Source organism: Dermacentor andersoni, chromosome 10, assembly GCF_023375885.2.
Source record: "Dermacentor andersoni chromosome 10, qqDerAnde1_hic_scaffold, whole genome shotgun sequence".
Lineage (NCBI taxonomy): Eukaryota > Metazoa > Arthropoda > Arachnida > Ixodida > Ixodidae > Dermacentor > Dermacentor andersoni.
The window spans coordinates 21,519,376-21,540,143 of record NC_092823.1 but is presented as its reverse complement, the minus strand read 5'-3'; the positions used below and the strand labels follow the sequence as shown (position 1 = coordinate 21,540,143).

General features: G+C 44.6%; 1 protein-coding gene across 1 annotated transcript in view; it reads right to left on the bottom strand.

Moving 5' to 3' along the window:
- LOC140213635 (uncharacterized) overlaps positions 1 to 20,768 on the bottom strand; it is a 162,841-nt gene that overhangs the window by 53,200 nt on the left and 88,873 nt on the right. The window contains exons 5-6 of the mRNA XM_072284879.1: positions 15,709 to 15,732; positions 8,818 to 8,841 (exon numbers count right to left, since the gene is read on the bottom strand). Coding sequence (XP_072140980.1) covers positions 8,818 to 8,841; positions 15,709 to 15,732 — 48 coding nt within the window. The remainder of the gene's footprint in view (positions 1 to 8,817; positions 8,842 to 15,708; positions 15,733 to 20,768) is intronic.

Below are 20,768 nucleotides of genomic sequence, written 5' to 3'. Positions count from 1 at the left end.
GGTCTGATGCGTACGAACCAGCCTCGTTATCACACCCTGCAATCGTTTGGCCAACACCTTCATAAATGTCTCATAGTCGACGTTGGTAAGGGTTATCGGGCGATAAAACCCCACCAACTGACGTTTTGCAGGTGCCTCAGTTTCTGGAATGAGAGCGATGTGCGAAGTTGTGATGGACAGTGGTATATGCTGTTCCTGATACGATTCGGTGATAACTTTGAGTATAATCTGGGCTATAATTGTTTTGAATGTTTTATAAAATGCTACTCCTAGGCCGTCAGGGCCGGGTGCTTTGCCAACAGGTAGTGCATATATTGCATCCTCTATTTCTTTCATGGAAATTGTTCAAGACGCGTTCTTTCTTCTTCATCCAGCTTTGGCACTAACGACAGAAATTCCGCTTTAAAGCCCCCTATAATGGTGTGCGGTTGATCGAGGAATTCTTTGAAATGATCAGCGACGACGCGTTTGATTACATTGCGGTTCTCCGAACAATGGTTCTCCATTGCGTCCAACTGATGGGCCCGAGGAGCAGCCGACGTGGTCTCCTGCACCGCTGGTGCGCTAGCTACTTTCGATGCCTCCTCCGCATCGGCCTCATCCATGAGAAGCGTTGACGTCTCATCACTGCTCACTGGCCCGGCGACGCTGGCGTAAGTCCGTGCGCACTGTCCCTCGTCGTGTCCATAGCGACGGACACGAACCACATCGTGGAATTTGACAGTCACGCCGAATATGACCTGTGCCACGGCAGCGAAGGCACAGGGGTGGCCTGCCCGATACGACAGCAAGCGCCAGCTCTCCAGCTGCGTTCACCTGGTCCTGCAGATCGTCAAGCTTCACGCCAGCGTTCAGCTTCAAGGTCACCATCCTCGTAGTTGACACCTTATCAGACACGCCGTGAGCGCACCACAGCTCTCTTGAGACGTTCGTCACCTTCCCAAATGGCTAGAAGGCAAGACGCACGTCCTCGTCTGGTACGGTGTGAAGGCGCCAGTGCAGCTTCATTCGAACATCCAGGTTTGCAGGGTCGATCACGAGACATCTCGCATTTTCCACTTTCAACTCGCCGATGTTGAGAATCTTCTTCGCGGCGTCGGCATTCATGAATGTAACCGCCCACACATGACTCATGCGGTACGCGCCTAAGGCGATAACCTCCGCCAGGAGCGAAAGTGTAGCGAGCGCATCAGGAAAATCCGCCACCCGGTATGGGCGGGCAGCGATGTCCCCATGCAGGAAAACGGTGTTTAAGACAAAACGACCTGTAGGCAAAGTAGGCAGTACGACCTGGTATTCGTTGTACGATGCAATATCCCTGTTTCCGCGACTAGCCATGGCCGCTGTATCCGCTCCGACGGAGCCCGTCATCGTACGTCCGTCACGCTCGGTGGCGGGAAGTTCGATTGTTCAAAACTGGACAAAATCTCCTCCAGTGAATGCGGTGTTGCCTTAGAGACGTGCCGTAGAAAGTTATACTGCGGTGTATATCGGTAATTATGACCATGTAAATGACAGAAGGTGCACACGCAGCGCCATCTTGCGGCAAACACAGAAGACCCCCTCCTCGCTATGTACGGCGCTCACCCGACATGTGGCACGCCACTCGCCCCATGATCGCGTCCGCCTTCATGGCGCGTCGCGTCCCGGCCCGTGGCCTGCCGATCCCGACCTTTGGCTCGCGTAGATCGTTTGAGTAGGCGGTGCGAACAGGGTGCGATAACGCTATCGTGTTCCACTCTTGGAGGCGAAGCTAAGCGTCCTCGAAATTTTTCTGTTACCAACGAAGTGGCGGCTGGAGATTCTTGAGTTTTCGATTGATCACCACAGTCCTTCATCAGGGCTACGTAACAAAATTATAGAAGGCCAAAACTGTCGCACTTTCTTATGTGAGCCGCTGTGTTGCGGGGAATGCAAGTAATTCGAATACCCAATACATTGAACGGCCCCTATCCAACGCTCTCGCCTTTCACCTTCATGCGATCGCAATAGAAATCGGCAAAACTAAACGTTATTATTCCATCCTTCACGTTCATGGCAATTGACAACACAACAATAGCGTTGATTACGGCGTTTCTTCGTAGCGCGCGGAGCTATCGCGGTTGCCGTCGTTTCCGCCATCAGTCTGAAGAGTGAGCCAGCAAGCGTTTTATGGCTGTTCGGCGGCGCATTCGACTAGCATAGAAATTCATAGCTCTCTGTCAGGGTGTTAAATGCGCAAAACACTCGCAATATGGACCAAAATCTAGTTAAATCGTTGTTTCGCCGTCGCTAGCTGCATAGGCAACTTGGCAAGGGAGTCGGGCTTCGCACTACTCAATTACTGCCTCTTCGCACCGGCAGGTGGCACTGCACGTCTTCAAAAAATTGGAGGACGCTTAAGCTTTGCCTTCAAGAGTGGAACGCGATAGCGTTATCGCACCCCGTTCGCACCGCCTACTCAAATGCGCTACGCCAGCCAAACGTCGCGATCGGCAGAGATAGCCGGGCCCCGACGCACCATGAAGGCGGATGTGGTAATGGGGCGAGTGGCGCCCCACGTGTCGGGGCAGCGGCGTACATTGCGAGAAGGGGGTCTTCTGTGTTTGCCGCAAGATGGCTCTGCGTGTGCGCAGAGCGCAGAAGAAATTTAGTGGATACGTACTTCGCTACTCGTGAAACTGCGAATTCTGTAAGTTACATGGTCATAATTACCGATATACACCGCAGTATAACTTTCTACGGCACGTTTCTAAGGCAATACCGCATTCACTAGAGGCGATTTTGTCCCGTTTTGAAGGAACGAACTCGTGGCTGAGTGGTAGCGTCTCCGTCTCACGCCGGAGGCCCTGGTTCGATTCCCACCAGCCCATCTTGCAAGATGTTTTTTTATTTATGAAATGCCTTCTAGGATTTATCGCTCAAGGCCAACGCCGCTGACACCGACGCCGACGACACCGGCTTTTCTGCGACACTAGCTCCTTAACGCTGTCGTGTTAGAACTCCAGAGTCTGACGTCCATTATAGCCCAGAGAGAGAAGGAGATTCTTGATGATGGGAAGGAAAGGTTGGGGTAAAGTGCAGCGCAGTCCATATAGCCCAGTGTAGACGCCACGGAGCGAGCGCAAGGCGAGGAGGTTGTCATATTAACGGAGAGACCACCTGTTAGGCGCGGCGCGGCTCGGGGGCCACGGCACAGGCGACGAGCGGGTTCCCTTCTAGCTGCGGTGGGAAGCAAGCTGACGTCACGCGTCGTCATAGCAACGGAGAAAGCGACATGACACCACCTGCTAAGCGCAGCGCCGCCGTTGGGGGCGCCACGGCATACGCGACTAGCGGTTAGACCTGGCGTAGTATTGCTTTCGTTACTAAACATTGTTATCACCTCCTCTCCATTTTATTTTAAATGAATCATAAGCAGCCAAAGTTCCTGAAGGCCCGATATTAAGCGCAAGTGCTCGATGGATTGATGTTATGAGCGTACCCTTTGGAATTGGCGGTCGATTGCGCTACCAAGGTCATGTTATTTTATTGCCTAATGTCCTACTTTTGTTAAAAATGAAAAAAAAAAAAGAAAAGGAACAAAAAAACTTACGATGATCGAATTTCCATAACGAAAGTTTCTGAACCGCTATTGTGAAGTTTGTTTTCGAACGGCTCGGTTGTTGGTCGTTTCCATATTTTACATCCACCAATCATTCAATTTCCTCTTGCTGATGTCTATTGCGGATTTGTTTGCCTTGCGCCTGCTCTCGTTAAACCCAAGGGCTTCAAGAAGGCCAGTGATTCCTAAGTCGACCACTCGGCAGATATCTTCACATTCTAATTAAGCATGCTCCATCGATTCCCCAGCATTACCGCCGGAAGCACATGCTGCTTCTTCCTTCTTATATCTCACTTTATAGGTGCATGTTACAAGGCATCCCGATCTCGCTTCGAAAAGTAATCAGCCTCCCTTAGAGTTAACATCAATTGTTTCTTTCCTGGTTTCGTTTTTTTCCTCTGAAGTAATTAATCATAACAGGTTTCTTTTCCATTGCCGCCACCCATGGAATTATTTCAGCCTCTCTGACTTCCCGCTTGACGTTCTTTGTTGCAGTGCTGCTCCACCTATAGGCCGCATATTTGGCGGCCAGCTGCCTAGTTATTTTGCTCCACGTTGAATCAATGTTTTTCCAGCTCCAAACCATGGCGACAATGCCCCTGTCGCTCTGTGGCTGTGCTCACGCACAAGTTTTGGGATTCCTGTCTAAGAATGCCTTGTGCCTATTGCGTCAAACGTTTCTCTTTTGATAATTCGTGCTTCTACATCCACCCTGCAGAATTTTCGTCCCGCAACACTAAGGCACCCGACACCCACGACCACGCGCGGACACTGTATGTTGCAACCGCGGAACTGCTTATTCGGACATCTTTTTGGTTTTGTAATTCTGAAACAAAAGAAATCATGCATCATGCCTTTTTTTTAATATTGCACTACTTTAAGTCTATTGACTTAATTTTGGAAGTTAAAAGAGAAATTCAGGATGACCTTTTAAAGCGAAGATGCTAGCGTCTAGTTGGGGTCGGGATTTTTCGTGTCGTACTAAAACAAATAACGTAACCTGGAAAAGGTGCCTGTGTTGAAATTACCGCTTAACAGAATTAGTTTTTTTTTGTAGATTCGAATTGTAATGTCACGGTATTATGTCGGTAGGTTGTGCGTAAGTCGTACTTTACGAATATCGTGACACAGTTTACTTTGAGAAATTCAATTAGTTCGATAATACGCTCGCGTCAGGTGGAGGGCCTGCAAGAATAGGGTCTATGCTGCACTCCCGCATGCGCGCTTGTCATACGTCTATGTATCTGTCCTTACTGTGTAGGTTCTCTGCCGCTTGCATCTGTACCACCACGTGTGCTGCGACCGTAATCGACATTATGGCAAACTGTGCTACAACAGCACCACCATGGCATCTATAACAAGGGCGTTCGGGTTGCACCCAAACAAAAATGCTTTATCGTATAGTGGGATCACAATCCGACAATGTCATATTCGTAGGCTCTGTGTGAGTCGTACTTTACGAATTTTCTGATGGATATTAGTTTTATAAGTTCAATTAGTTGAGAAACCTTCTTGCGCCAGGCAGAGGGCCTAGAGGAATGACGATGAATCATGATGGACCTGGAAGGGCACGAGTAAAAGCGTTGTGTCTTTCGATTTCCACGTAACAGAACTATGTAGTCTCGTAAGTCCGAAGCTATCATGTCTGCAGCTGTGCGCACGGCGTACTTTACGCATTTTTTCAGAAAAAATTTACTTTTACACACTGATTTCGTTCAACAAGGCTTGCGCGAATGGCAGACAGCCCGAAGAATGAGGCTGTCTGCTGCACTTCCACACACGCACGTGCGCGTGTGACCTACGTGGCCTGTCGTGGCGGTACTTATGTAGTGTCGCTTAACGTCCGTCGGGGTGCTGGCACTCGTTTAGCGTACGCACCGATTTACCTGCGCATTTACTCTCACAGGTCGGCATGGAGGGGTGCTCGATATGCAGCTAATTCAACATTACGCCTCATCTTTAGTGACTCTCGTTAATTTCTAATGCCGCCTGAAGCGAAAGCAGTTGCTTCCGATTTCAACCATTTTTGTGGCGATATGCTGGCAAAAGGTCAGCATGTTGCGTGCGATACTTAACTGTGAAGAGCTGTGCTCTTCACGGATACCTAGAAAAATATCTAAAATTTGTCAAATTTTGCGCAATGTCGCGTTCAGGCAATTCCGTTCCTCCACATAATGCAGCCGCCCTCTCTAATAATCAATTACAATCGACGGTAATCCCCCGCACTCTATCACTAAATATTTTAGAGCCGTAGACACAACACTTGTTCATTCGGAGCTAACCTTATTGCCGATTCGCCAAGTTTTGCAAAAGGAACTTCAGGCTAAACGAGGGCTTCAACATTATCTTAGTTAAATTCAAGACCCAGATTGGTTTCATCTCTTTTTTTTTGGTACTAACGGAGCAAAATATGTACTTTTGGTCAAAGAAAAAAAGTCACCGTACATTCGCAAGCGAATAAACCTGAACACATCGATCAGTGTTCTTTATTCATGCAGATCATATACTGCCGTTAGTAGAGCTTTGGCAAAGATGTTTTACGTTGTGCTCACAAAACGCCCATTGCGTTTTTTTTTTCTCTCTTTAAAAAACCTAAGAAAATGGACCTTAACGCAAGGGTTCCTCTAGTTTTACTAAATGCATTAAATTAGTAGACAGTCGCAAGACTAGCATTAGGTTAAATGGGTAAACTTATTTACAAACACTTGTTGCAGTGAAAGTTGTGGTTAGGTTTGAAACGCAGTAGGTGATTCGGAAAACAATAGGCCATATCAAGTTCCGAAAGGTATACGTATTACGGCGTCTTGCCTTGCTCACAATCCAAACGTTATCAAGTTCGTGTCTCATGCATTGCGGACAAAGCAGTACAGCCCGATCTTATCTTACAGATGAAGAAAAAGGCGGCCCCATACTACTTCTCCTGTATGATTGTTACGTAATTGAAATCACCATTATTACGATGCTCGCGTCACATAATTTAGTTTACATGAGTGCCCAAAACTCGAAAATCTACAGGCACATTGCGCTATATATGTCTCCTTCTGCAAGCATAATTAGGTAACCCATGTTCTTTAAAACATTGCTGGATTTGTTAGGGTAAATCACGAACGAATGCCTAGGTTTCCCGCTCACATCATGCATTGTTTTTCAATGCCCCACTAAAGTGCTCCACTCTGCTGGAAAATTCAGAGTTTATTCCTGAGCTACCGGGAGTACACGACACTAGACGAACGAGAAACGTTTCGATAAACGCATCACACCATGTTGCCCCATATTAAAGTATTCTTGAAACGCCTACATTCTGTTACACATAATCCGCAGTTCTAGTGACAATATCAGCGAAATACGAGAGCTCATTAGAAAGTTAGCGAATTTTCTGTGTAACTCTAGCGATCCATACGAAAACAAGTTGTCAACATTGGTCCTTATGCCAGAAAAAAGAAATCTGTCGTAGTAGTCGCAATTCGATGTTGGCGGTTCCTTTAAATACATGTAAATTACCGTGAAAACAAATTATCCAACGGCACGCCATACACAAGCAGACGGCGCTCTTTGTCTTCTGGTGTATACACATTTGAAATAGGTATGCTATAAAATTTCTCATTTTACCATGTTAACAAATTATTTGAGAAACTTTTTATTTTTATGTTATTTGCACTGAGTTATGGCTCTGCTTTGCGGCGAAATGCAGTTGCAACCACGAAAGCGTCTTTAACCGTCCATGTAAATAAGAAAAGTTGGGGTGGATGGGGCGGGGAGGGGGAGGGGGTGCGGCGAGTACGTTTTTATGGAGGGCAGGTTGACTCAGGACCAGCTGCTTGACTTTTCGTCATGCAGCAGTGATGTTGGAGACGTATACACTCTTGACTGTGTATTAATTCATTCATCTTGGATGACAACCTTCTTCTATCCGTCACTTCGTCTTCGAGCTTTTCATGTTGTTTGACCTCACAAAGGTTCAATGTAAAAAGGGTCAGCGTGCGAAGCGTTCGCCTGAATTCTCACATTCAAGGGACATGCAAAGCCAAGAGACAATGAAGAAAAAGGAAGCATAGGCCTAATTGGGCACGGTTGTGGCTATAACGTAGAAGTTAAGAGGTAGAATTCAAAGCGGAAGTTCAAGAAAAGGTAATTTTGCTGCTTGGAGGTGCAACCCCATCCCTCCGCATTATGCATCTGTTGCAGTGCCAATTCTCTTACGGTGACGGCAATAATCTGGCCACTACCTTCTTTATTTAGGCTTACTAGACCTAGCCCTGACAGTGCTGATCAGTGCTCTTCAGGCTCATGGCAGGCGAATACTGAACATCCAATTTTTCCTGTTGGCTTAGTATGGTTATGATGAACAAAAATCAAGCCCCTTCGTTTCCCTGCTTCTCTCGGACTTCAAAAACAACTTTTTATCGAAGCGCCGAAAGGTGTGAAATATATTATTAGGAAAATAATTTGTGACCTCTAACAATAAAAAAATGGTACCGTTGGAAATAAGGCAAGCACATTATGCAATCATCCTGGCTGAAAACATTAAAACTATAAGTTCTGCAAGTTTTACATGCGACTACAACAATCTTAACGTGAGATGCACCGTATTCTAGGGCTCTGGATTACGTTTGACTATTTGCTGTTGTTCGAGTGCACCTAAATGTAGCCACCACACAAAGCGAAATTACAATCGTCCAACGCAGCCGGGATCGCTGCCGGGACCTCTTGCTTACCAGTGCAACAACACAGACACTGCAATACTGCTTGGGATGCACTCAGAACTAATTTCGATAACCTAGGCGCGCGCCCGAACCACGATAAATGAGGGTTCGTGCATTCCAGCCATATCAGATCATATACCAAAAGGTTTTTCAGAGAGAAAAAAGGTCAATTAGAATGATGCGAAATCTGCGCCTATGTTACCAATGAGACGGAAAATTAAAAAAAAAATTACTTTCATGGTACTCTACCAACAATCATTTATACATCAGCGCAAACCACACACGTACGTAGGCAGGAAGGACAGAGAACACAATCTGTGTGCGTCTGTGTGCGATTTGCACTGAAGTATTCGTGTTGCCACGCCAACTAACCTAACAGTCTGTGCTTTCGAACTTTACTGATGAACTTCAGTTCTAGATAAAAACAGGGGCCGACTGCGTGAAAATTTGATTAAGTATAGTCTGAAATCTTGATCTGAACTTACTGTATGCAAGCAACGCTCAAATTGTGTCCGAAAGACCAGCGCTTACCGGCATCAAGTTGATGGATTCTCGCTGTCCGTGCCGTAGCGTGCGAGAGAGACAGAGAAAAACACGTCAGTGCGAAGCGTGAGAATTAAGAACTCAGTCTTTGCAAGCAACGCTTAGTGTCTCCTACGCTTCTAACACTATGTTTGTTCTTGTGCTGTCACACAAAGAGAGGAATGCCGGATCGCGGAATCGTTCACACCTTCACTAACGTGCGTTTTATATACCACATACTGAGATATTCTGAAAATTTAATGTGATTTTTGAGTGCCTTGTTTGCACGAAAGTTATGAAATGGGTCTTGCTCATTTACATGTCTTTCAACAACAACATGTGTTGTTACTTATTACATTTTACACTAATGTAGGCCACAAAATAAGCAGTTACCAGTCTGAAATTATCCTGTCAATATATTTTTCTAATGTTTGTGTCGCTCTTTTTATACACATACCGCCATCATTTGTGCTTCTATACATAAAGTACCGTTCAGCGAAATTCTTGCCCACCTTCCACTTCGGTCAGTTTATACTGTTCGAAGACTATCTCCGGAGATTTATCAGACGCACCATCACTCAATGCCAGAAGGCTGAGCGCGTGATGAGTAGGAATAAATAAATATTGGCAGGCTACTTGACTAGACTAGACCTCGACTACAATAGACAGACAACGCAGTCAGACAAAGCCGCAAGACCACGCGCAGCAGCCAAAATAAAAGTCTGGAAACGAAAAAATGCTTGCGCAAATCATCTCACGATGAGTGTTGACCTTAATGTGATTAGGGTTGGAGGAATGAGCAACACACCGCATTGCCGCCGCGGATACGCGTCATGTTTGAGGCGTGTACAGGCAGCCGAGCTTCTATTCCCGCTTCTTTATGGACAGACTGCGATATCTGCTGGTGCCGCATCGAAGGGGGCACGTGGTGCGTGTGTTATTATGTATTCCTACAGCGTTACCTACATATAAATACGCCGGTTCGATTGCCACCCGCACAGGGTCACACAAAGGATGGAAGGCTGGATCGCGGAATCTTTCACGGCATCACTAACGTGCTTTTTTCTGTACAACGCACTGCTCAAGGCTTTATTTTTTTTCCATTGAGAATTTGCCCTTATACAGCGGCATATAGTGACCAGCTTTCATGCCTACAACGCATAGACGACATATTTATTATTTGGGGATATGATCAGGACAGTCTGCATAAAGTTGTTACTTTCCTAAATTATTTTCATCCAACAATTGGCATCGAAATATGCAACCGATCGCATATTCGTCCTGGACACTATATATATTTAGAACGGGGCACTAGGTATAACTAGGTATAAGAAACCTTTCGACAAAAACAATACCTAGAATACACAAGCCACCATGCCAGACATTGATCTCTGCAGATGTGAAGCCACGCGACTACATAGCATTAGGCTTGGAAACCAAATTTACATTGATAGGCTCGATCGCTAAAGAAATCCTACCAAACATTTATTGTGTGCTTGAAAAATCCTGCACTAATACAACCAAATATTGGCTCTTCCATGTCTTCAGACCCCACTTTAAGATTACAAGGACAACGCACCCCTACACTTGAAAAACATCCTGAAGAAATCTACCCAGTTCTCACCGCCAAGAATAAATTTATTACGATCTCTTGCGACTTGCTCATAATAGCCGTCAAACGAAAAAATAATTTTGTTTGGAGCTCGCTTTAGCGGAGGCAATACACGTTTGGAGAGGTTCAGAACGGAGCCTCGACTGGCTTTATAGAAGAGTAAAAGCAGGTTTGCTGACTTGCAATTGTGGAGCCCCTGTCGGAGAGCCGCTTCGGTTATAGGAGGGAACAATGACCTCCAAGCGAGGCAAACTGGACTTCCGGAGCACGGTCAATGACTCCGACGGTGGGGACAACGCAGTGATGAACGTAGTCTATTGCCTAGAACGTGGCACTTGTAGAAAACAATGCATAGGTTAGACTGAACGACAAATTCATGCAAGACTCACCTACCATACCGCACATACAATGCACCATTTACCTAGACCACTAGCGAGTGACTTCAATAAGGACGACCATATTTTCGACGAAGCACTACTCTATACTACAAAAAAATGTCCCTTCACCGTCTGCGAAGAAATATCAGGAATCATACCTCATAGACAAGTTTGAATGCCCACACCCAACGAGAATGAACTTGGCATGTGGCCCCTTCAAATCGCTAACAGCTGTAACTAAACTCCCGAAAATGTCACATTTCAATCGATGCCGCCACAGTAGAACGCCCCTACCCCTCTCTACCCTGTTTGTGTTGCCTTGGGCGCGACAGCAAACGGCGCGCTTCCTCCCTGCTTTCTTCCCTTGCGCGCGAGAGTGAACCGATATCATCGGCTAGATATTACATGCTTTCACTCGCACACACAATGTCCTACGCGCGGCGACCAGGTTATTAGCCTTGGACTTTAAGCTGAGCCTCACAGTTATGGCAGAAATGCATCTGGGGCGTCCACATGATTGCCAACGCAATAAGAGATGCAACGTCAAAGATGCAAGAGATGCAAACCACAACGTGTTTGTGGTTTTGTGCAGACACCCAGAAGTTCATCGTCCTCACTCAGTCTTCGCGGCAGCACCACTAGATCGTGCGGAGTGTTCAAGAGAAGCGGATAAGAGAGTCCCCTCGCAGTACATGCCCGACACATCATTCAATTCCATGGTGGCAATGCCTTACGTCGCCATATTGATTAAATGCTAAACAGAATACCAGCGACAGGCATCGTAAAATGGGATCTGCCTAACCTTTTTTCTTCAACCTCTCGCTTCCCTTATCCCCACACTCTCCCCTCCTCTTCCAACACCGTCCTTACCGCAATGATCTTTAGAAGCGCCAAAGGACAGGGCTCATTTTTTTTTCAACCTCTTCCTTAACAGCCTGCCGCCGCCGATAGTGACAGCACGTGAAGTCTGCCTACTATCCCTTTAATACTAACTCGGCGAGGTTGACAACACTGCCTTTGACTAGTATAGGCCACCTAAGGAGACCTTAGCAAGCCTTTCTGAAACTTTTTAAAACTGTTTATGTAACTTCTATTCCACCGTGATCGCTTGTATACTTCGTTCCACGTCTCGATTTTGTACGCACGTATGTTGAAAAGCGGGCACGTCCTGTGCTACCGGGGCTTAGCGGAGAGACGAGAACTAGGAGTCGGATTCCTGATTAATAAGGACATAGCTTGTAACATACAGGAATTCTATAGCATTAACGGGAGGGTGGCAGGTCTTGTGGAATTAAAAGTCGTACAGGTCTACGCCCTACATCCAGTCATGATGACCAGCAAGTCGAAAGCTTCTATGAAGACTTGGAATCGGCGATGGGCAAAGTCAAACCAAATACATTATTCTCATGGCGAACTTCAATGCCAGGGTAGGCAAGAAGCATGCTGGAGACAGGTCAGTGGGGGAATATGGCAGATTCTAGGAATCGCAGGGGAGAGCTATTAGTAGAGTTTGCAAAGCGGAACAATATGCGGATAATGCATACCTTCTTCCGCAAGCGCGATAACCGAAAGTGGACGTGGAGGAGCCCGAATGGCGAGACTGGAAATGAAACACTTCATATTCGGCGCTAACTCTGGTACCATACAAGATGCCCGCGTGCTCGGCAAGGTGCGCTGCAGAGACCACAGGATGGTGAGAACTCGAATTAGCCTAGACCTGAGGGGAGAACGGAAGAAACTGGTACATAAGAAGCCGATCAATGAGTTAGCGGTAAGAGGGAAAATAGATGAATACCGGATTAAGCTACAGAACACGTATTCGGCTTTAACTCAGCAGGAGGACCTTAGTGTTGAAGCAATGATCGACAATCTTATGGGGCTCATTAGGAGTGCGCAATAGAAGTTGGTGGTAACCTAGTTGTACAGGATACCGGTAAGCTATCACCGGAGCCAAAAAATCTGATTAAAAAAAGCCAATTTATGAACGGTTCTAACCCTACAGCTAGAATAGAACTGGCAGAACTTCCCAAGTTAATCAGCAAGCGTAGGACAGCGGACATCAGGAAGTATAAAATGGATAGAATTGGGTATGCTCTCAGAAACGGAGGAAGCCTAAAAACAGTGAAGAAGAAACTAATAATAGCAAGAATCAGATGCATGCGTTAGGAGACAAAGCCGGCAATATCATTACTAATATGAAAAAGATAGTTCAAGTGGCTGAGGAGTTCTATAGAGATTTATACAGTACCAGTGGCACCCATGACGATAATGGAAGAGAGAATACTCTAGAGGAATTTGACATCCCACAGTAACGCCGGAAGAAGTAAAGAAAGCCTTGGGAGCTACAAAAGGGAAGGCAGCTGGGGAGGATCAGGTAACATCATATTTGTTGAAGGATGGTGGGCAGATTGTTCTAGAACAACTGGCCACCCTGTATACGCAATGGCTCATGACCTGGAGCGTACCGGAATCTTGGAAGAACGCCAACATAATCTCAATCCAAAGAAAGGGCACGCCAAAGACATAAAAAATTGGAGAACGATCAGCTTACTGTCCGTTGCCTACAAAGAATTCACTAAAGTAATCGCAAACAGAATCAAGAACACCTTAGACTTCTGTCAAGCAAAGGACCAGGCAGGATTTCGTAGAGGCTACTCAACAATAGACCATATTCAAACTATCAATCAGATGATAGAGAAATCTGCGCAATATAACCAACCATTATATATAGCTTTGATTGATTACGAGAAAGCGTTTGATTCAGTTAAAATTTCAGCAGTCATGCAGGCATTACGGAATCAGGGTGTAGGCGAGCCGTATGTAAAAATACCGAAATATATCTGTCGCGGTTCCACAGCCACCGTAGTCCTCCATAAAGAGAGCAAGGAAATCGCAATAAAGAAGGGCGTCAGGCAGGGAGATACGATCTCTCCGATGCTATTCACAGCGTGTTTACAGGAGGTATTCAGAGACCTTAATTGGGAAGAATTTCGGATTATATTTAATGGAGAATGCCTTAGTAACTTGCGATTCACTCATGATATTGTCTTGCTTAGTAACTTAGGGGACCAATTGCAATGGATGCTCACTGACCTGGACAGGCAAAGCAGAAGGGTGGGTCAAAAAATTAATCTGCAGAAAACTGATATTTAACAGTCTCGGAAGAGAACAGCAGTTTACGATAGATAGCGAGGCACTGGAAGTAGTAAGGGAATACATCTACTTAGGACAGGTAGTGACTGAGGATCCGGATCATGAGATTGAAATAATCAGAAGAATAAGAATGGTCTGGGGTGCGTTTGGCAGTCATTCTCAGATCATGAAGAGCAGGTTGCCATTATCCATCAAAAGAAAAGTGTATAACAGCTGTGTCTTACCAGTACTCACGTACGGGGCACAAACCTGGAGGCTTACGAAAAGGGTTCTACTTAAATTGAGGACGACGGAACCAGCTATGGAAAGAAGGAATGATGGGTGTAACGTTAAGGGGGGGGGGATAAGAAGAGAGCAGATTGGGTGAGGGAAAAAACGCGAGTTCATGACGTCTTAGTTTAAATTAAGAAAAAGAAACGGGCATGGGCACAGCATGTACTGAGGAAGGATGATAATTGATGGTCATTAAGGGTCACGGACTGGATTCCTTAAGAAGGGAAGCGTAGCAGGGGGCGGGAGAAAGGTAGGTGGGCGGATGAGATTAAGTAGTTTGCTGGGACAACATGGCCACAATTAGCACATGACTGGCGAAGTTAGAGAAGTATGTTAGAGGCCTCTGCCCAGCAGTGGGCGTAGTCAGGCTGATGATGATGATGATGTATGTATTAATAAAATGGTAGGGTTTTCCGTGCCAAAACCACTTTCTGATTATGAAGCACGCCGTAGTGGAGGACTCCGGAAATTTCGACCACCTGGGGTTTCTTAGCGTGTAAATAAATCTAAGTACGACGGGTGTTTTCGCATTTCGCCCCGATCGAAATGCGGCCGCCGCGGCCGGGATTCGATCCCGCGACCATGTGCTCAGCAGCCTAACGCCATAGTCACTGAGCAACCACGGCGGGTTATGTATGTATGTATGTATGTATGTATGTATGTATGTATGTATGTATGTATGTATGTATGTATGTATGTATGTATGTACGTATGTATGTAGGTACATCCGGAAGCAAAATTATACGGACCACAGGGTTGCGGAGGAAATAGAATTTCTTCGTAATTAACACTCATAAACGGAAACTGACGAGTGCACTAGCAAATTCGCAATAGGAAGTTCTGGATTGCCCTTTTTAATTTCAAAGTGTTGTCACAGACAGCGGAGAAAATTACTTTTATCGCGAATTCACTACCCGCATTCTTTTCTCACGGGTGTACGCAAGTAATCTGATATTACATACGTAGGTATGTATGCATGACACGCACAGTTGTACATACACATATGCACAAGCCTGAAGATATTGATGATGAAATAAACTGAACTTGAACTATGTATGATATGGGGCACGTGGAAATGCGCGCCTCGCTATCGACGCTGGATATAAGGAATCACGAACGCGTAACGCTTCCTGCAATATCTACAATTCCTCCCATCGCTTGGCCATGTGACTTGGTGCTGTAATCAGCATAGAAAGCGTATTCGTCTGCTGTCGATACATAATTCGGTGTCGGTGCTATATCTGGAAGCACTGTACTGTACAAATAAAATCTGTGAAAATCACCTGCATGGCTACACTTGTTTTCTCTATAAGTACCACTGACTCTTCTAATACGTGGAGGAAAAAGGAAGGAAGGATAAATTTCTGTACTTGAGTAATTCTCCTTTATATAGATGACTAGTTGATGACGCAACGCTGGCTTTTAGTAGGTGGTATGGATTGGAGTAGAAAGTGTCGTGCTAAAATCACAGGAACAGTGGCTTACCAGGATGATGCCAGGGTCCAGGCTCTGAGAAGAAAATGCAACCGTCATAAAGAAACAGGTAAGGATTAGGTAACAGGTTCTGTCACCAGTACTCGAAAGCGTATATATAGGCGGTGCCAAAAGCTTCTAAACAGGAGTGCACAAAGTACACTTCCAGCATTATAAGACATATTGCACTAGATCTTGTAGGTGAAACTACACTGGCTTTTTAAATCAAATAATTTCGTCAAGCGCATGGTGCATATAGTGCAATTATATGATCAGTTGAACTTCTTGATAAGAGGCCACCCCTTGCTGAATATGTTGAATTGTCCAGGCATCTACCAAATGAAGTTCGCTAACTTTTCTAATGCTTCACTTTTACAATCAAACCACAATAAATGAATAAAAAACTAAATAAATAAATCAATAAATAAGTCCGATCAAAATGATAATTATGTAAAGAGGAGAAAGGGGCTGGCGCAAAAGAGCTGTTGAAGTGAAGCTTGGCTAATCCCAGTCTCCTGTGGCACAATTCGGCAGTGAGAAGCTCTAGCATATACGCAATGTGGCTAGACATGAATGTAGGCACTGTACGAGAGACACAAGCAACGCGAAGGAAATATTTGTGATGCAGTAACAAAACGCATAGGTTTGAAACAGGTTCCACTATAGAGTAGGATGCTAGATTCAGAAAATAATGCAACAGCAAGAAACCGAGATAAAGAGAAAATTGCAGAAGGAAACTACAGCAAGAAATAGCAAACTGTGAAAAATAAATAATAATATCAAGATAAGAGTACATATATACACATACACACACACACACACATATATATATATATATATATATATATATATATATATATATATATATATATATATATATATATATATATATGGGCATGACGGCATCGCCACGATGTGGGTCGCATCTAATCCCTTCCTGTACTTTGTACAGACCTTTGGCCAGCTGACCACTGTTAACAACACGCGCGTGGAACCGGCGAACGTCGCAGCGGCGCATGAGCGTAATTTCCATGACTTCGAAGGACCGGATAATCTACAAGCATCATCATGCACGAGGCTAGCCTTTCACCCAACGGAGACGTTACAGCGCTACCACGTGATCAGGGAGTGGATGACGACATTGACGGATTCCGCTATAAAGGGCTTTCCAGCGGACTTGTCTGGCACTGGGCACGGCGGCATCACCACGATGTGAGTCGCTTCCAATCCCTTCCTGTATTTTGTACAGGTAAGCAAACGATACGGAAAGTGCTCTCGTTCTGACGATCCATTCTTGGTGGTGTTGCAGTGCCCCCGGTTGTTCGGCTCCGGAATATGTTGCGCATTGTTCGATGCTGCTTCATCTGTTCGAAAGTTACTACTGCTTTGTGGCGACATCGAAAGTAACCCCGGCCCTGACCTCGCATAAATAGCAAAACAACTTAGTGAAGTTACAATCGACATTGGGGAAATTAAAGGAAACGCCTTACCGATATTCACAAAAAATTAGATTCCTTGGCCCGTCTAGAAATTAAGGTTACGTCGTGCCAGGAGCAAACTGCCCACCTTGTATCAATAATTATTGACCTGGAGAACTGAAGCAGAAGTTCTAATATCATTGTTTACGGACTACCTGAAGCTGAAGAAGAGAAAACCGAATCGCTAGAGGGTGCTGTGAACAATGAGATAATAAAAGGTATTCTTGAGCTAGAACCAGTTGCTATAGAAGGTATTCTTAGGTTGGGACGGCCATCGCCTGGCAAGTTCAAGCCTGTTAGTCTCAAGCTTCTAGATTCAAGAGACAAAATTACAATTCTAAAGCAGGGACGCAAACTGAAAGGCATGAATTACTCTATTGGCGAGAATTTTTCGGTAAGAGTGCGGGAAATCAGAAGAAAACTATGGCAAAGCTGCAAAATGAATCGAGAAAACGGCAACAAAGCCTCGCTCGTATACGATGAGCTATATATCAATAAAAAGGCATACGTTTGGGACGAAAACAAAAATGATAAAGTAACTTCAAAAAAACGGAACCAAAAAGCGAAGCACTGCGGCAAGCGAAACCTGACGGCCAAACACTCGAAGTCAAGCGCCATCGCCACAGACATAACTGAGCAATGCGACCAGACCCGTCGTCTAGAATCCACATCCAGAGCAAAAATCGCTAGGTCCTCCAAAAAATTCGGAGATGTAACAAAACGGAATGCACTGAGGCTACTTAACATAAACGCGCGTAGAGTCACTAATAAAATAGATAAATTAGAAACTATACTTATGCAGCATGATCCTCACATCGCGCTAGCAAATTAGTGACGACGAAATCTTTCCCTCATGTTACAACGTATATCGAAAAGATAGAACTACCAGAGGTGGGGGAGTAGCCATCCTTGTTAAGCCCGAAGTAGAAGCTACCAATACAACTGGTGTTGGCATTCTTGAATGCTTGTGCGTACAGTTTTCCTGTTGGGGACATAGCTTCATTTTATACGCATGTTACATGCCTCCGGACGCGTGCCCGGAGTATTTAACTGCTCAAAGAACACATGTCGCTGTATCATAATACGAAAATTTTCGTGCTTGGAGACCTTAATTTGTCATGTGTGGACTGGGAGCGACTGGCCTGTTCCCAGGCCAGTAAAAACGCTAACATTATTTTTGATATCATGCTCGCTCACGACCTAACTCAAACAATCAAACAACCCACACGCGTACAAGAACATGCAAGCTCACTTCCAGATTTGGTATTTGTAAATAGGGCTTTTTCAGAACATACCATTCTAGTGGAACAAGGGCTGTCCGATCATGAACTTGTAAGCGTGTCAATTCCTCTTCTTAAATGCAGTAGCTACCAAAAATCTTCCATTCGGTATTTTAAGGACTATTCCCGAGCTGACGATGCTCGTGTGCTTGAATACATGGAAACCGTACTTGCAGACTTTGATGACGGCGCCCGAAACACGGGCGCTCTCTGGCATAAATTTGTTGAGACGTACCATTACTGTATGAAAAACTTTATACCCAGCGAACGCAAACACACAGGCGTACACCCTGGATGACTCGTGAAATCATTAAATTGAAGAGAAAAGTTAAACAGCTAAGAAAGCAGCTTGCGCAGTGCAGAGTTATCAGCGGTCACCAAAGAATCCTTGCACAAGCTATACATCACGCAAAGGATTAGTACTTTAAAACTGTAATGCCCAATTTTATTAAGAATGATCCTTCCAAGTTCTGGAATTATCTTAGTGAAAGCAAGAAATCAGTTTCGAAGATATCAGTCGACGGTAGCATGGTCACAAATTATGATGATATAAAAAATCATTTTAACGCCTATTTTCATAGCGTGTTTTCGGTATCCGGACCATGTACGCCTACCGCAATCTCATTTCAACCATGCGAAGTCAATTTTATTTCATATCCTGGTCTGGTTTCTATGCTTTTAAACCTAAACGCGAAAAAATGTTGCGGTGCTGACGAACTTCCAAATGTGTTTCTTTGACGATATGCCGAATGCGTTGCCAAGTTCCTTATTATTATTTTTAATAGTTCCTTGTCAACAGCAACCTTGCCGCGTGACTGGAAGACGGCCTGAGTAATCCCTATCTTCAAGAAAGGCGACAGATTATTACTATCTAATTACAGACCGATATCTTCCTCTTCCTCATGTTGTAAACTTACAGAACATATTATAGCCACTAAGGTTACAGAATTCCTTGACAAACACTCCATATTAACAAGTGTTCATTACGGCTTTAGAAAGAAGTATTCGACAATGATGCAACTCCTTGAACTAATTCTGTATTTTTTACTCTTGGAATGTATTCTCGCCTCTCCACTCTGCAATGTACAATTATGTACCTTGAGGGTATCACAAATAAATAAATAAATAAATAAATAAATAAATAAATAAATTCGTCATTGTCACGCATCAGTTTGCCAAAGGTCTTGATAATAATATTCAGACAAACACAATTTTTTAGAATTCTGTAAGGCCTTTGATAAAGTTCCTCAAGACAAACTAATCTATAAACTAGATTCGGTCTTCCGATAGTGTTGGTCGCTTAGGTGGCTGAATATTTGAGAAATCGGGTGCAGCTTGTCACAATCGAGGATCTAAATTCGCGCCTTCTACCAGTCACGTCGGGTGCGCCCCAAGGCAGTGTGCTAGGGCCCTTGCTATGCTTGTGCTATATAAGTGATATCGTAGATATAATTGATCCAACTTTTCAAATTCGATTGTTCGCAGATGACTGTATATTATTCCGTGATGTTTGCAGGATACATGATCAACAAGAACTAAACAAAAATCTAGATTACATATACCAATGGTGCAAGCAGTAGGGCATGGTCACAAAAGCACCAAAATAGTTTCCACTTCTATAACTAAAAGAAAGTCCCCTTTTCAGTATGCTTACACCCTAGGTTCATCTACAGTTAATCATGTCGATAGCTACAATTATTTACGTGTAAGGTTCACTGCTAACCTCTCCTGGAATTCACACGTTGATAACATTTGTTCTTCTTTCAGAAAGTTGTTTCTTAAGACACAAGCTTCGTAATTCACCACCAAATGTAAAACTTCTATGCTATCAATCATACATCAGACCAAAGCTAGAATATGCAAGCATAATATGGGACCCTTACACAAAACGTAACATTGATAAACTCGAAAGAATTCAAAGAAAGGCTGATTTATCTTTTCTAAATTTCGTCGTGTGGACTCTCCGTCGGAACTAATGACAGCCAATAACATACCCCCACTTCAGTACAGAAGAAGGCAATTTCGCTTGGGCTTCCTGAATTCTCTCCTTAACCAGAAATTCGCTATTGACCCTTCGTTGTATTTATCGCCCCTATCAACAAGACATACACGACATCAACAACGAAGATCGTTAACGCCATATTTCGCAAAAACAAATGCTATAAATTTTTTCTTTTTCCCGCCCAGAGTGTCTCATTGGAATTCTATACCAGAGCGCGATCGTCCTGCCATCGTGTACCGTTGTGTACATTTAGCTATAGTGTTCATTTTTGCTATTTATTTATCTCTGGCTGTAAAACACAATGTACGTGCA